Source organism: Tiliqua scincoides, chromosome 4, assembly GCF_035046505.1.
Source record: "Tiliqua scincoides isolate rTilSci1 chromosome 4, rTilSci1.hap2, whole genome shotgun sequence".
NCBI classification, from domain to species: domain Eukaryota; kingdom Metazoa; phylum Chordata; class Lepidosauria; order Squamata; family Scincidae; genus Tiliqua; species Tiliqua scincoides.
Genome location: NC_089824.1, coordinates 70,651,205 through 70,668,616, shown reverse-complemented (window position 1 = coordinate 70,668,616; position 17,412 = coordinate 70,651,205). Strand labels below are relative to the sequence as shown.

The 17,412-nt window shown below is 41.0% G+C and overlaps 1 protein-coding gene across 3 annotated transcripts in view; it reads right to left on the bottom strand.

The window, feature by feature from the left end:
• The window catches only part of ATP9B (ATPase phospholipid transporting 9B (putative)), a 190,734-nt gene that overhangs the window by 157,745 nt on the left and 15,577 nt on the right, over positions 1–17,412 (bottom strand). For all 3 annotated transcript variants that reach the window (XM_066623335.1, XM_066623336.1, XM_066623337.1), the window contains exons 2-3: positions 16,300–16,473; positions 1,767–1,917 (exon numbers count right to left, since the gene is read on the bottom strand). In XM_066623335.1, the coding sequence (XP_066479432.1) occupies positions 1,767–1,917; positions 16,300–16,473 (325 nt within the window). The remainder of the gene's footprint in view (positions 1–1,766; positions 1,918–16,299; positions 16,474–17,412) is intronic.

Here is a 17,412-nt window from a genome sequence, read left to right as displayed (position 1 = left end):
CATATAAATGCTTCCTACATAAAAACAATTACTACATTTATGAGCTTTCTTGTAATCTGTACTAGTATGTGACCATACTAGAAAATGAACTTTCTGACCATTTATTTTCCATTCAAAGTCAATGCTGTGAGGAACGTTTCTACACATGATTATTTGAAATGCAAAAGCAGGGAGGAGAGGATAGTTTGCTGGTGAGTACAAAATAAAAATTATGTTTTCTCTTTTAACACTGCCTTTTTTCCAGTGTTAACTCTCATGAAAATCCCCTTAAACCCCCAGGCAAAGAATTCTTCAGGAGTGGTACCCATGCACACAAGTCAACACCTTTGTACAAATACAAAATGTTACGTATTAATAGATAGTAGTTCTTTCTACCATTCCAATCTGATGCTCCATCATTCCCCTTTATGATTTCAAATAGAAATCCATATTTTTATTGCAGTACTGCTACTCACACCGCCAGGTTGTGTAACATGATGCCTACATCAAAGCCAAATAACTGAAATTGGGCTTATATTATTATTATTAACAGTATTTATAATCCTGCTTTCCAACAAAAACTTCACGAAGCGGTTTACAGAAAAAATCAAATAACTAATGGTTCCCTGTCCCAAAAGGGCTCATAGTCTAAAAAAAATGCAAAAGAAGACCAGCAGATAGCCACTAGAAAAGACAATGCTGGGGTAAGGAGGGCCAGTTACTCTCCCCCTGCTAAATGAAAGAGGAGCACCCACTAGAAAAAGTGCCTCTTAACCAGTGTCCTAAAACCTAACATATATGGCCTTACTTTCAATAAGTGTATTTAGGACTGCAACCTTAGGCTCAACAGTCCCACTTAAGTCATGAAACTTCTAAAAGCTTAATATTGACTGAGTTATAAGTTCTGGAAAAGGGAAGAATAGCTAAACTTGTATTTTTTTTAAATAACTCTGTTCTACATTTCTCACAGAGAAGGCCAATCTTTATCCTAACTGTTATCCAACTTAGAGCACAATCAAGAGGAGATGATGGGTCAGCATAAGTCCCTTACACTGGCCCAGGAGTGTTGCAAACATGCCATAAGGCACATCTGTGATGACTCAAGAGCTAGTTGAGCCAACGCAAGGATGCATGCTGGCTCCCAGAGGCCATATTCAGCCCTGGACCTGGTAAGTACGTGCCAGCCTGAGGAGGCCAGCGCGGGGGGCTGGGAAGGGTGGGGACGCCAGAAAGGGGGCATTTCAAGGCAAGCTGACTATCTGGCAGAGGACAGTGGGCAGTGGGAGGGCTGATGGGTGGGGGGGGGCCAGGCATGATGTGGGACTGGCCTCCAGCACTTAGACCAGATCCTAACCTCCCTTCCAAGCAGCTTGCCATTACACCAGGCTGCTTGGATCTGCACCAACCAATTTGCTGGCACAGATCCAAGTAGCCCCATTGAGGTAGCTGCCACATGATGCAGGGTAAGGCAAAATAAATCCTCTAACTCCGAGTTGCACAGGATCCACCTGCTACCCTCCTCTGGATACTGTGTAGGCCTGCCTGTTCCAGAACAGGCATGGATAGGATAGGATAGGATATCCTATATCAGGATAGGATTGGGCTATAACTGCTTCTATTTCAACTACGGAAGGAAATCTCAGTAGGAAACTGCTAAAAGGAATGCCTGAATTATCACAGCAATCAAGTATGATATCTTAAATTACTGTAAGACAATATTTAATAAAGGTCAATTTAATAGAGGACATAAACTAAGCCCACCTTTAAGGAATCATTAGTAGCCTTACCCCAGGTATAAATGTAAAGATATTGTATTTTTGATTTTTTATAGCATTTCTTGGATATTTTTCTTCACATTTTTCAGGACATCCAAGCCATACAGTGCGTGCTTTGAGTTCTTTCTTTCTCCGGCAGGTGTTTATGAGCCAATCACAGCAACTGCAAAGAACAAGAGATGTTTGTTTTAAATTTGTCAGGTACTATTCTGTGCATTGTATACTTAGTGCTAAAGTAAGAAACAAATAGTGCTAACTTGGTGTTAAGTATCTTCTAATTCAGGTCAGAAACTAAAATAAACTCAACTGCCTAAGTTCTGTGCATACAATCAGGTCTCCTCTCCTCACCTGCAATCAATATGCATACAGAGGCAGGCACCACCTTGGCCATATATACCACCTACAACATGCCTACAAATATACAGTGCTACACCCAATTAGGAATCCTGCTTTTTTAGGATTTCTGATCAACAGAATTGCATATACTTGTAGGCACACTGCAGACATGCATGATGGCTTGCCTAGCACCATACACTTAGAGAGGTGCGCTCCTTTAATAAATGGGACCTAATTTTGGAAAAAAGAGAAATGCAAATTAGCCTCATGAGTATGCCTTGCTAGCTCTCCATCAGTCTAGGTCTCCACTGTGACCAAAATACAATAATGCAAGTTAAGCTTAATTTTCACTGGTTTGGAACACAAGTCTGGGAAACAGCTGCAGAGGATCTTGGATGTGGACTTAGATATTTCTCACTATCCTTCTCTGATTCTTCTCTTACACCTCACATTTGCTCTAAAGGGTTCCAATTTTCAAGAATTTGTGTTAGACATGAACAGCCTATAGCAAACAGGTGGGGGAGGGTCCCTAGGAAGATGAGTCAAGGACTGTACCAACAATGGTACATGTAAACTAGATAATTACATATACATTAACATACGCATGCATACTTTACATGCATATATTCTTTGCATTACAATCTCACACATGCACACGCACACACACACACACACAGGCAGCGCAATCCTGACTTGTGTTGGTCTGCCCCATATCCAGCATGAGTATGGGGTTGAAAGTGGCTCAGCCCAGGATAAGGGGAATCACTTTCCCTTACCCCAGGGAGAACCACTGCAGCCCCAATGGATCTACGGCACCTAAAGAGGTGACACAGGTTCAAGCATCTCAGAGCTGCTGCAGGATGCCCAGTAACAGGTTCAGGATCCAGCACAAGTGCCTGGTCTTGGCCCCACCCTCAACTCCACCACTGTTAGCTAATAGGCCTGCCTGCTGTCCACCTTGTAATGCCTCCTCCCTGCCCTCCCCACATCCCCCCAGACCGCTGGAAGCAGCCTCCGCAGGCTGGCACACGTTCTTGTGGCAGCCTGGCTGACACTTGAGGAGGTACAAATGGGCATTATGGCACATTTGCAACCTTCCCAGGTCAGCACAAGGAACTTGCGCTGGCCCAGCCCAATCTTAGGATTGTGCTCCAAGGCTCTTGTTGCTCTGTTAAAGAAATCTCAGTAAACTAACTGTTCAAACTATACATAGATAAGTACAGGCACTCCCCGGCCCGCCGTATCTGCGAGTTCCATACCGCACTTCCCAAATTTCCTCCGGTCATGCTTATGACTCAGCTCTCTTCATTTGCAAACACTTCACATAAGGCAATTTCTTCCTTTGCTTTGGAACACTTTGGAAAAGGAAGGAAACAGACTCAGCTGTTCACGAATTCATGTAAATTCACGGATTCCAGAAGTCGGATGACTCATTGGGATGCTACCCCCTTAAAGAGGGCAGCAACCTGACCCATTCCTGCCATTAGTATGGGACTTCCAGGTTTTGCTGCCACTGCAGTGGGTGAAACAGGACAGGGATTCTACTGGTGTGCTGTCCGCCTTGCTGCCCAATAGACTCCCTAACTGAGTTGGCCAGGGTGATCTCAGCTGTGGCATTAAATTGTCCCTGACCAGTGGTACTAGGGGACTTTAGTATCCAAGCTGAGGCCCCCAGACCAGGTTCAGCTCAGGATTTCATGGCTGCCATGGCAACCATGGACCTGCCTCAGCTAATTGCAGCCTCAACACGTCGTTGGACACACTTTAGACCTGTTTTTCACTGCTGGGCAGAAGGATGGTGATCTGGTGGTGGAGGGGATTGACATCACTCCTATGTTATGGACAGATCACTTCCCAGTAGAGGGTAGACTACCTGCTGCTCTTTTCCTCTAAAGAGGTGGAAGACCAAATGTATGGCCTGTCCCCAAGGGTTGATGGATCCTGAAGGTTTTCTGAGGCCATGGGGGAATTTTCTACTAGTAAAGTAGAATTCATCAACAGCTTTGCTTGACCTGAGGAAATGACTAGAGCGGTGGATCAGAAAAGTTGGGGCCTGGAAGCACAGTACTGCAGAGGTTCTGCTCCTTCTTGTCCGATTGTGCCCAGATGCTAATACAGCACAGCAAGTATAAGGAAAAAATGGAAAGACAAAGCCTCAAATAGGTACTCAAAACAAGATGTCCATTGGACACCACACGCCCAACACAAGTCTCAGCCTTCCTCAAAGAAGCAAAAAAGCAGAGTAGTGTTTACCCCATTATTCCATCAATGTGGATTCTTAAAAATACATTTTTAAAAAACCACCATCTCAAGCACAGTAATGGAGTATACACTTTTAAATAAAACATATTCCACAAAACATAATACACATGCTTGGAAATGCTGTCCTTGGAGTCATGTTCTGTTATAGCTTTGAGCATTGTCTGCTTAGACAAATTTGCCTTACTGGGTGCTAAATATAATATTTAGCAATACAATATAATAATACTGGTATTTATATACCACCTTTCTGGTCATCAGATTACTTCCTAGGGACCCTCAGAGAATTTATTCAAGACGGTTCACATAGGCAGGCTATCTCTGAACCCCCAAGGGGCTTTTTACAATAACAGAAAGGTTCTATCTTTCAAGAACCGCACAACACTTCAGATGGATCTTTCATGGTCTAGTATCACTTCTGGCCCCCAGTTGCCTCCCACGCTGGCTGACAAGCAGCTCCTTCATCTCTCAGTTGAAGGGCAGCCAAGACGCTTCTTCGCTCACACCAAAGAGCAGGTGGAATAATTCAGTTCAGCATGTCAGCTGCTTTAAGGTCTCGCCATTCACAGAGCTGCCAGTGGCCTCGAACCAGCGATCTTCAGATGTTACCTTCAGGCTAACAGAGGCTCTGCTCCTCTAGACAGACCTCCTATAATATCTGCAATTACTGAAGTCGCGCCCAATTTTAGACTTAAAAACAGAATGATTTGAACAAACAATTGCTCAAAATTGGAAGGGTGAATCACACAACAACGATCCCTCTCCTCTAAGGCAGGTGCCAAAAGCTTCAGCAGCTTAGCAATTAAATTACAGATGCATTTAAAAAGTCTGATACTGCTAAATAGTTGTGATGTCTAATAAAGGACTGATTGGCACCTAGAGATAAGCACACTTTAAGCCCTAAGATGCAATGAGGGCTCCACTGATGGAAATAATTATAGATTTTGACAATTCAATGTTGTAGTATTTATTGCACACAAATGGGATTCGATACTTTGAAGACGTGGATATCAGTAAGTCCATGTCCATCTAAATCAGAAATCCCTATCAGTTTGTATGGAGATGATGCAGTGTCCCTTTTGCCATTACGAGTGTTTGCTGGTTTAACACAGCAAACTTTGCTGCTCATTTACAAATACTTCTCGATACAAAAAGTCATAATTCACACAGTCATGTTTAGAAAAACATTTTAAAGAAAGAACCAAGGATAAAGAAATACATCTAGGAATAAAATGTTTGTACAACTATTACTGATGTAGGATGCTAATAATATCAATTACTTAAAGACCAGCTATGTAAAATGAAGAAAAATCTTTAACAACTAAGGGGAGGAAAATTAAGCCTGAATTGGAATTTCAAGGTTTGTTTAATTAGCATAAAACTTGGTCAAAATATAACTATAAACAGCACATAAAATGAGGCATGAATCCTGTTTGAGGTCCACGGGGACAGAGGAAAAATTTTACCCAATATAATATAGCCAATAATATATATATATAGCCAAGAGGCTAAACATTTTAGGCAGAACAAAAACTTTTGTTTACACACTGGCATTATTACACTGAGATCTCTTTTTGTAACTGGTTTCACATACAGAGATTTCATACAAATCATTCCATTTCAATTTATGTAGCCCCTGGAAAATATAACAAAATTGGTTCTTGCATCTTTTCTATAATAGAAGTTATTTGTTATAAACAATAAGAGTTTAGTTTTACTATTTAGTTATCTAATCTTTGTCTTTTATGACTATACATATGCATTCTAGTATAAAGACAACTAACAGCCCAAAAAAGCCACTGCAGCAAATGATGAACAAAAGTGGGAAACAGAACAGGTTTTGTTAAACTTTGACTTGTTTTAAAATACAAGCACACACACTACTATTGCTTTGTCTAGAGAAAGTAAAAAATTCAGTTACAGTGATTGAATGCATTTTAAAAATAGCACCAATTGTTAAATAACTGGATCTTACTATCTTACATATGAAACGCCAAGGTGAATGTAAACACTCAGTTTGGATTCTTTTAAACATGCTCCAGCAATTTTTTCTGCACTCATTTCACAATTCAACCATAAGAAAGTTACCTAAAACAGAATTTTCATCCAAATTGCGTATAAAAGCTGTTATCTCCAGAGATCATCATTAAATTTTAAGTGGCAAAAACTATTTCTACTAAGAAAACATATTGTAATTATTGTTCTCAACAGGTAGCTTTGGTAATCAAGCCTAAAGCAACACAGTAGTCGTTCTTTAAAGATCAGCATTTTCCCATGCTTCTTCACAGCAAATGTGTTGCAGATTAACTGAAAGCGTGCAGGCCATCTTAAGAGTCCAAATTAATTCGAGTATTTGATACCCCCTTCATTTCATATGGAAATGCCATTCAATAGCACCAGTTTCATAAGGACAAAGTGTTTTCTTTTTTAAAAAAGAAAAAGAAAATACTGGAATGGAAACCTCATGAGAAGGAAATCAATCCAGACCCAAAACTCGTATTGATTTATGTGCCTTACAATCTCACTAGTTAAAAGAAAATATCTAATTTAAAGAAGGATAAATAATTGCAGCCAAAAAGTAGTTGCCAGTATCACAGCCTTTAACCATTATGAGCAATGTACTTTTCCAAAGATATTAATTGCATTCTTGAAACATGAAATTTGCATACAAGTATTTTAGAAGCTTCAAGATTTTCCTTTTGTGTGCTGAAACCATTTTATTGATAAACAACAAGTTCAGAGATTCCAAACCATATATTACATTAAAATATTCAATATCTGTTACAATACTAAATTCATATATATTCCTATTAGTGCTCTAACACACCCACACACACCATATCATTATCTTTGAAAGGCTTTACCGTGTACAGTTGCACTTGTGACTTTAAATCTTTTCCATCACCTCAAAGTTTTCATGTGAAAAGTAGTACTGTATATTATGGACTGAACACTTAGCAAAAGAAAAGAATGCAAACGACAAAATGGTGCAAGAAATACTAGAATTTAACAGGCAAATATATGTCTACAGAACCAACGCATTTCAGCAAGTGGCCTTCATCTGGAGCACTATAATGAGGCTGCCATATTCTGAATTATAACATTGGTCCATTCAGTACTATTTACAAGGCCAATGCCAGATTGTCCTGCATCCCTGCGCCTCTACCCCAGCCAAGGTGAAGGGCCCCACAGGCACCAGCCTCTCCCCCTCCCCATGGGTACAAGGTCCAGCAGCAGTATTTCTTCCTCCCCTGCCACCTTCAGAGAATTTTACAAGAAATTGTCATGGTCTGTGTAATGGTGACTTCCTCTCCAAAATCATGAAGGATGGGAAGAGCTGGGGCTGCTGCCAGTACTGCTGCCACTAAGGCCTTCAGCAGCAACTCCTTCCCACTGGCTAATGAGCTTTCTCCAAGGACTGTGTTATAGCTGGAGGGAAGAAGGAAACACTGTACAAGACAAGATTCAAGAAGCATTTTCTCTTCCACTAGCCCTATCCACTGACTAATAGGAGTATTCCTTAGATCAGTGTTTCTCAAAGTGTGGGTCGGGACCCACTAGGTGGGTCGCGAGCCAATTTCAGGTGGATCTCCATTCATTTCAATATTTCAATATATTTTTAATATATTTGACTTGATACTATCATGATATGTGAAATACTGGGGGAAATGTTACAGACCTGTACTTTTAACAAGCTACTATGTATATTCTTTTAACAAAGATAGTAAATGGAACTTACTCCTGGGTAAGTGTGGGTAGGATCGCAGCCTAAGATTGTTAAAATTTTTTCCTGCTTGATGATGTCACTTCCGGTCATGACATCACTTCTGGTGGGTCCTGACAGATTCTCATTCTAAGAAGTGGTGCCAAATGTGTGAGATCCACTGCCTTAGATGCTCCAAAATCATGGGACATCTCCATAGCAGATGCTTCCATTTGGAGATGGTGTACCTGGAGCTGGGGCAGCAGTTCCCAAACTTACTCTGGTCATGGAGCTCTTAGCCCTGCCAGAGGACAGAGAGTCACCAGCACCCCCCTAAGATCGCTCATGATCTCAGCCCAGCCAAGATGAGTGGTGCCAGGGGGAGCCGGTGCTACTGTGAGTTCATCATGGTGCCCTAGGGCATAAAAGTTCTCTCTGGCAAGAGTGGATTGTCAAGTCTATGACTGCATTGGCCAATGCCAGATATGAACATCAATTATATGTGCTGACAGTCAGCAACAATCCAGAATTTCAGAAAGGGGTTCTTCCCAACTCTATCTAAAACGCCAGGAAATGACCTGGGACCTGACGGATGAATAGTACATCATCTTCCATGGAGCTACAGCATCATGACCCACCAGTTTGAGAACCACTTGCATGGGGATATGTTGTCCAAAATCAAGCACTGTACAAAACTACAGAATAAATCTAATAGACAAGAAATGGGAGCTGCTGCACTCCTCCCATTAGCCAGAATTGCTGTCAATTACATTAGGACAAGTGACACTAACAAATCAGCACTAAAGGATACTGAATTACGGGAGATATGATTGCAGTAATAATTAAATATGTCAAAGAATCAATCTATTCTGCTTTGTTTCTCCCTAGCACTATGCAAAAAGCCTTCCTTTGCAAATGTACACAAACATTGGTGTGTCAGGGTTACACATGCATACAAGTTCTAAATTGTTTTAACTATTTCTTTTCATTAAGTCTTCTCTCTGGAAGAGACTGCCTCTTAACTAATGGCTCAACTTTCAGTCATGAGGAGCTATTTCCATGCAGTCCTGGGAAAGACAGGAGCAGTGTTTCTTAAACCATGGGTTGGGACCCACTAGGTGGGTTGCAAGCCAATTTCAGGTGGGTCCCCATTCATTTCAATATTTTATTGATGCTACCACAGTATGTGACTGCATTGGGGAAATGTTACAGACCTGTACTTTAACAAGCTACTATGTATATTCTTTTAACAATGATAGTCAATGGGACTTACTCCTGGTTAAGTGTGGGTAGGGTTGTTAAAAAATTCCTGCTTGATGATGTCATGACATCACTTCTAGTGGGTCCTGACAGATTCTCATTCTAAAAAGTGGGTCCCAGTGCTAAATGTGTGAGAACCACTGACCTAGAGAATATTTAGAAATCTTTGAGTGCAACAAGTGGATTTTGCTATGCTTGTTCTTAGAATGGCTTGTGCTTAGAATAGAATGATTTTGTAATTGCTGACTTTATCATCCTGCACATTAACTGAACTGAATAGTTCTCATAATACCACTTTACTACTGCCATCCCAGTGGAAATAAGACAACTAAATGCATCAATAGCCTCACCATACTTTTATATACAATGCCCTTTAAATAAAAAAACCACAACCACAAATAATATAAAATAACTTGAAAAACAAGGGGACCAAAACTAAATAGGATGCAATTCTGAATAAAGAAACTAAAAGCACATGAACATGGTTACAGTCTCAGAGCAGTAATCTTTAGCACATCACTAAACATCATTAACTACTGCAGATATTTTGTGAAAAAGTGCATTTAATATAAGCTTAAAATGAGAGTGTCCCTGACAACATGAGACTAATTTACTCAAGAGACTCTGCTAAAGTCAAGCATGTGAGTTGAACACAAGAGGTTTATAAATGACAGCAGAGTACTAGGAGATAATTCCAGCTTGTATTCACTCTAGAGTCATCAGTTACATGTACTTTTTAACCTTTAAAGTTGAAATGTTAACTTATCATCAGTTAATGAATTTACGTTTCCCCTTTCACCAACATCAATCAACTCCAGATATTACCCACCGTTAGTGAATTAGTGCTAAAACTCTCGGGAACGTCAATGAAAGGGTATTGCCATCTCTCTTTCCAAGTTATATTCATTTGTAAAAAGTTAGGAATGAGGCTTACAGAATGAGATTTTTGCCCATTATAATTCCAAAACCAATGACAAATGTGTAGGTCTAACAGATGCTAGGGAAAAATGACTTTGGAGCAAACCATTTTTTAAAAGGACAGGCAGTAGCAGCTAATTATTTAATATAAGCAACTTAGTACATAAGTAATTGATGGTAACTAAATAGTGATAACTATCAGTATTTAGTCAAAGGTTCAAATGAATTAACCCTTTTCTCTCCAAATCTGAATTATCAGTTTGTTTTGCAACTAGAAATCTACACATATAAAAAAAATTTAATATTTTAATAAAGATTCAGTGGGTTCAATCTTAACCTTCATTTCCATGAACGGAAGCTCCCTCTATTCACTGGAGTCATTTCATGAATGTCACTTTCCTTTCACAAGCAAAAAGAACTTCCTTTCACAAAGCATAAGATTATGGATCCAACCCACTATTTAACACTGTTGATGGCATCCTTCAGTCTCGGAAGACTATGGTATCACGCTCTGAATGGTGGTTCTGGAACAGAGTGTCCTCTCCAGTGCGCAAAGCCTGGGTAAAGTAGGTATGGAGGATAGGCTGTTACCCATGCAGCAAATCCCCCCTCTCCACGTCGCTGAAATGGTCCAATGGAAAGGCAGAGGCCAATACGGTTGGTTCCAGCGACGTCGCAGGAGTTGCCAGAACATGACTGTGTTCACCCATGAACTGCCTCAGGGACTCCGGCTCCGGATTTTGCCTCGAGGTTGACTCCTGAAGCCTTTTCCACCGGGTAGATGGGACTCGTCAGCCTGGGAAGGCAGCTCATCTGAGAGAAGGAAAACTCTGATCCCAAACCTCCACTGCCTTGTGGCTACATCCAGTTATTTAACAATACTGAACTTATTTTCATTACAAAAGCAACTACACACACACAGGGCTAAGGAGTTGGAATCAGAAGCAATTCCGGATAGAGTCAGACTTGGTAAAAATGTACCAACAATATAAAATGTTTAAAAAATACTATTTTAACACTTTTGCTACCATGTGAGCTACTTGCAGCCTCAAGTTTAGGGAGATTCAATTATGCATTGAACTACTTGATGTGGGAATAATGCTTCGTATTCTTAAAGGCACAGGAGCCAATGCTATAAACTGTACAGTGGTTTTCAAAGTTTTAACACCAGTACCCACTGTTTAGAATGAGAATCTGTCAGTACCCACCGGAAGTTGTCATGACCTGAAGTGATGTCATCAAGCAGGAAAATTTTTGACAATCCTAGGCTGCAATCCTACCCACACTTATCCAGCTCTTATCATTGTTAAAAGCATAAACATAGTACAGGTGCAGCCTATTTATTGACAGATATTTTATCTGAGGATTTGTCTCAAAGCGAATAGGGTGGGGTACTGAATGTCACACACACCTTTGCCTCCTTTGCCCTGAGCTGGCGTCTCGCTCCATTTCCAGGCAGCCCAAAACACTGCAAAAAGGCTCCACCTCGCCCAGGCAGGGAATAGCCCTGGAGCCCTGGAAGAGGTTCCCCTTGCCAAGGAACAGTAACGTTCCTGGAGCCCCTGAGCCCTGAGCCAGCCAGCCAGGCTGAAGAGAGGAAGGAGGGACAAGAACGGAAGCCAGAACAGGTGCAGCTCTCTCTCTCTCTCTCACACACACACACACACACACACACACACACACACACACACACACACACACACAGGGGCAGGTGCCATAGCAACAGAGGGGATTGCTTTAAAAGAGAAGAGGGGATTGCTTTAAAGAACCCAGGGAGTGTTTGCGGAATTCTCCCCCCCCAGGTGGTGCAGGCTATCACAAAGCCTTCCCACCAAGCAAAGCATGCTATTTACAGCCCAATCCTCTCCACACTTTCCTGGGAGTAAGCCCAATTGACTGAAATGGGGCTTACTTCCAAGTAGAAACGCACAGGGCTGGACTCTTTTAAATCAGCATCCCACCTGTGAAAGAAGTCAGGCAGCTGGCAGCGGGGAGGGCTCAGGAAGGGGAGGAGAGCGGACTGCTTTAAAAAACCCAGGGAGTATTTGCCGAATTCCCCTCCCCAATGATGCAGGTTCTTAGGAAGCAATGGAGAGACCGGTGACGGTGAGCAGAGAGCCGGACTACAAGTTCCAGAATGCTCTGAGGCAGAGGAGTTTCCATGATGGAGGTTGGGAGGGTTGCAGGAGCGGCAGCAACTAAGAGGAGGAGGAGAAGAATCTGCAGCACTGTTTGGAGGCCGCCTGGGACACTGAGGCTACCCAAGCAAGCTCACCATTCCAACTGTGAAAGAAGCAGGACAGCAGGCAACAGGAGGGCTGAGTGGGGAGGGGAGGGAATTGAGAACAGCTGCCTTAGTTTCCTTCCAACCGGAAGTGTCAGGCTGCAGCCTATTTGCTCTAAGGACTCTAACTCTATGGACTTAGCACAACGTGTTTTTTGTTAATTGCGCCGAATCACGGAACGGAACTAACGCAGATAAATAGGCTCTACCTGTAGCCTGTTAAAAATACAGATCTGTAACACTTTCCCAAATGCAGTCACATACCGTGGTAGCATCTAGTCAAAATATTAAAATAAATGGGGACCCACCTGAAATTGGCTCACAGCCCACCTAGTGGGGTCCCAACCGACAAACACTCATCTAGAAATCAACTTATTTCTGCAAGTAGGCCAGTGTGTCACACAATGTTCCTTCTAATTTCCCCCCCACTGTGCAGAATAGTTAATGACCCAAGTAGTCTATTACCACCTTAACCTTAAAATGGCCTGTCTGGTCAATGGCCCAGGCTTAAATCTTAAAATAGGCAATGGCCAGTCTGACCAGGCAGGTAGTGAGGTGCTACTGAAGAAATTATAATTAAGATGAGCAGGTGTTTATGAGCATGTTTATCAGGCATGATAAAGCATTATGCAATCAGTACAAAATTAGTTTTAAAAAATGAAACATACTCAAATGTAGGCTATAAGTCTAAAAAGTAATCTAATGATTCACGTTGTGATGATGAAATGTCTTATGGCACCATTTATCATTTTAGTAGGTTTACCTTTATTAATACATATTGAACACTTATGAAGGAGTCAGATTTAAAAACTGCCAGGCCAGAGTCTCAGGTTTTGTGAATCCTCAGCCCTGTGCGCGCGCGCACACACACACACAGAAAATCCCACATTTTGTAAGAGCTGATCTTTCATCATACTGTTCTTCCAAACTTGAAAGGTAACAACCCCACAAAGCCCTGTGCACTTTAACTTACAATAGCTGCCCTCCCAGAACTGACATGCATATGACACTTTCAAAAATACAGTCCAGTAACTGCCGCAAACATGAAACCTCAACATAGTTAAGGCATTGCATTTGAACATAATCAATGGACGTAAATCAAGTCCTGAAAGCAGAGTCTGCACATTTAAGAAAATGCAATGAGCTCTTGTAACCTCAACAGAAAATTCCATGGTATCTTAAAAGACTATTAAATTTATGTTATCTTCCCACTCAGTTATAAATCATGCAAAGAAAGGAGAAGTGTGCCACTTACTCAACTTTTTTGTTTTCGAAGCTAGTCAAGTTACACTGCTGTCTCCACACCAATGTTAATGCTAACAATAATTTAAACACCAGCATCCAATTATGGTTACAAATGCTAGTTTGAAGCTAACTATAGTTACCATCATGTAGATGTGAAAAGTGTGTCTCTGTGTTAAAAAATTTGAGAACCACTGCTCTAAGGGGTCTGCGCACCAATGGAGACACCTCTGGCTGTTGTGCTGAAGCCCTGTGATGCTTCCAAATGCACAAAATATAATGCACAAGTATTCTATCATCTATAATGCACAACATGATGATGCAGAACACATTTCCAGGAATGCAAAGCTTCAAGGTGTGTGAAGTTCGGCTTCCACAGGCTTTGAGTTGCACAGCCAAGCAGCATTAAGGGAACATTGCTAATAATGGAAGAATGCTGGCTCTGCTTTCTTGACATGCATCTCTATAATGCACAAGGGAGAAAGACATGCTGCCACCTTACAAGAGGTAGAAACAGTTACACGCAAATGTTGAATATGTATCCACTTCTGTGTAAAGCGTGCACTGCCTAGCTACTTTCATCCTTCAGAGCAGAGGTGAAATTCAATTTCAATATACACACAAGAATTTGCCTTGTGCTTGGGCAACAAACGAGAACAATTAAGGACAAAACCACACATTACAATAGCAACATGTTTTGGTCCTGGAGTCTCTCTTTTTTCAACAGTGCATGGGCATAGCACACAAAAAGGGTCAAAACCCCCAAACCCTATTTTAATTAGAAAGTAAAACTTTTTCAAATTAAAGTATCACAGAGCGGGGCAACAGGATTAAAACCATAGCAAAGGCATAGTAGTAAAGCCCTCTTTGTACAGTGCTAAAGCTCACTTTGGTTTTGACCCTTTTCATATGTTCCTCCTTGTGCAGTATTTAAAGAAAAAAAACCAAACCAAAACACATTACTGTTATAATGTGGTTTGGCCCAGGAACTGTACACACTACAATGTTCATCTGTATTATAAAAAAGCAGGGTACAGATTTTCTTGAAGGAAAAATATTGGGGGACAAAACAATCCTATTGATTCCCCATAAAACCTGGGTGATGCATTTGTACTTCCCTCTGCTGATAAGGAGCAACTCTGATAGCCTTGAGGAGAAACTAGGACTGGGTTGGCTGAAAGGCTGAGCCTGCCACTAGGGTTTGTGTCACCCAGTGAGAGAGTTCATTGCATCACCCCCATGATGAACCTCCTCCCATACCAGGCCACACAGAATAAATTACAATATCATATGCACAGCCTAAATGCAGTGGCATCACTAGGGTTGGTGTAACCCCCATTAACTTTATTTATTTTAATAAACAACAGTACAGGTCACCAATCAAATCAGTAAACAACAAAAAACCAATGACAATTTTGATGGCACTCATACAACTAAGTGTACTAGTATTTGCTCTGATACATGGAAGTGAGAGTTGACTCATACTAACAACTTTTTAGTTCCTTGCTGTATTACAGCAATACCTCACTGGCTCATGGAACAATCAGTCTTACTGGTCAATTATGAATTAAGGAAATTCACTTTTTGTTACATAAGATAGTGGTGTTTTCCTTTTTCTGGTTATTTGGCCATAACTGATAGAATAAAAATACTTCAACGCATTCTGTTTCATTGCATTCTGCATTTAATTATGCTTATAAGGATATATACCATGATGGTATTATACAAATATACCAAGATTTTCACAATTTTGGCCAGTAATGGTGTCACCTCCTGAGTGCATCATCCGATGTGGCCCGCACTCCTCACACACCCCTAAAGATGGTCCTCATTCTCTTCAAAGAAACTATGATAGTGAATAAGAATACAGTTCAGAAGAACTCATCTCAAATCCCTCCCACCCTCAAGGATGCCTTATGGGCAAGAGGAGGTTATGTTCTCCCTTCTTCTCTAAAACAACTGAGGGGAGGGAAAAATTGGACTCACAAACTGTATGCCTTTGTATGCCACTAGGACGCAAATCCATTTCTCTCAACAGCTGCTCTGTTTCTCTCAACAGCTTCTCTCATGTTATCAGTGGGATAACATGAGTCTGACCCTTCCTTTCCCTCTAATGTGATATGGAAAAACTGGCTTCAGAGACATCATGACAAGATTCAAATCTTAGCCCAAATCCCTCCCCACAGTTATTGTTTTTACAATGAAGAGAGAATTCAAAGCAATCACTAGGAGAGATTTGGGAACTGCAGAAGCAAAAAATGTTTGTTTTTTTCCTGCCCTAATTAAATATTTCTAGGACAGAAAGGGACAAAGAATTCACACTACTCTTTTAGGTCTCCTACAGTTAATGCACCCTCCCTGCCGATCACTCAGTGAATTACATAAGGATCCACACTTGTTAGTTGTTCATTGTCAAATCTTTATAAAATCTAAAATAATTTTGGGCCAAATTACTTTCTGTGCAGATGAAACACTCTGCATATACCTAAACTGAAACACAGAAATCAGGTTACCTCATAGTTTAAATAGAACTACAAACAAACCTGGTGCAAAGGAACTTCCAGCCACCACAGACAAACCATTCTAAGCCTCTTTTTCTCTGAGAAAGCCTTGCTCTTGGTAAAGTATGGTAATCACTTTCATCATTTTCGAAGCCTTCTTCTGACATCATTAGAGGCATTTCATCCAAATGAGAGGACTCATCTTCTGACTGGTACCTGTCAATTGGAAAATAAAAATATTGAGGCTGAATACAAATGACCAGCATTCTTATTAGTTGCCATGTATGTATCCTGTTAATTCAGAGCATTCTAAATAACATTTGAACGTACATGAGAGAGAATTCTCATGCATACATGGAACATTTTCAAGTATGAAGAAATTTTGCTGACATGCCAAGAAGAATGACACAAATTTCAATGAAGTTATTTTAGTTTTAACAAGGTTGCAAATAATCAGGAAACAAAGATTTATAGAACATACAAACTTTTCTAGAATATGCCTGTCCAATAATTTTTATGGAGCTTTCGTTTTATGGTGATGGCACAGCTAAGGTAAAAGTAATGGCAAGCAAATTTCTAATAACGCTATACATTATATAATAGTACCATTCTGCCAAAACCAAGGACTAACCTGGAATGCAAGTAAGAAATTTTTTCAGAGTCAGGAAGTATTGGGTTGTATCCTAATTAGAATATGCTTAATACCTCTTGCATAAATGACTCTCTCTTCCTCCCTACAGCAACTCTCTGAATCTTCCAAAAAGCTGCACCTGTGAGTTGGAGGGCACTTGGGAACACTGAGGGACATGGTGGGGAGGGGGAACTCCTCAAAATAGAACACAGTCATTTTCTGCTAAGAAGAGCTCAGCTCACAGAAGGTGCTTACTCCCATTTTCTGGGGATTCCCTACTACTACAGTTCATCTGTATGGCAACCCAAGTCATTCCCTAGGGTCCTCCTGACCTTAAAAGTAGTTTTTCAGGAGAATCAGGAAGCTGTAGTAGGGAGGAGGACCAAGGAAGCTCAAACATTCCACGGGACCCCCAAGGCTTGGTTGCTGGTGATTCATGAGCAGCATTCTCCATGGTGGTCTCCGCTATGTGGACTCCCTCCCACAAGAAACCCTTCCTGTCAGCATTTCAGCACAAGCTAAAA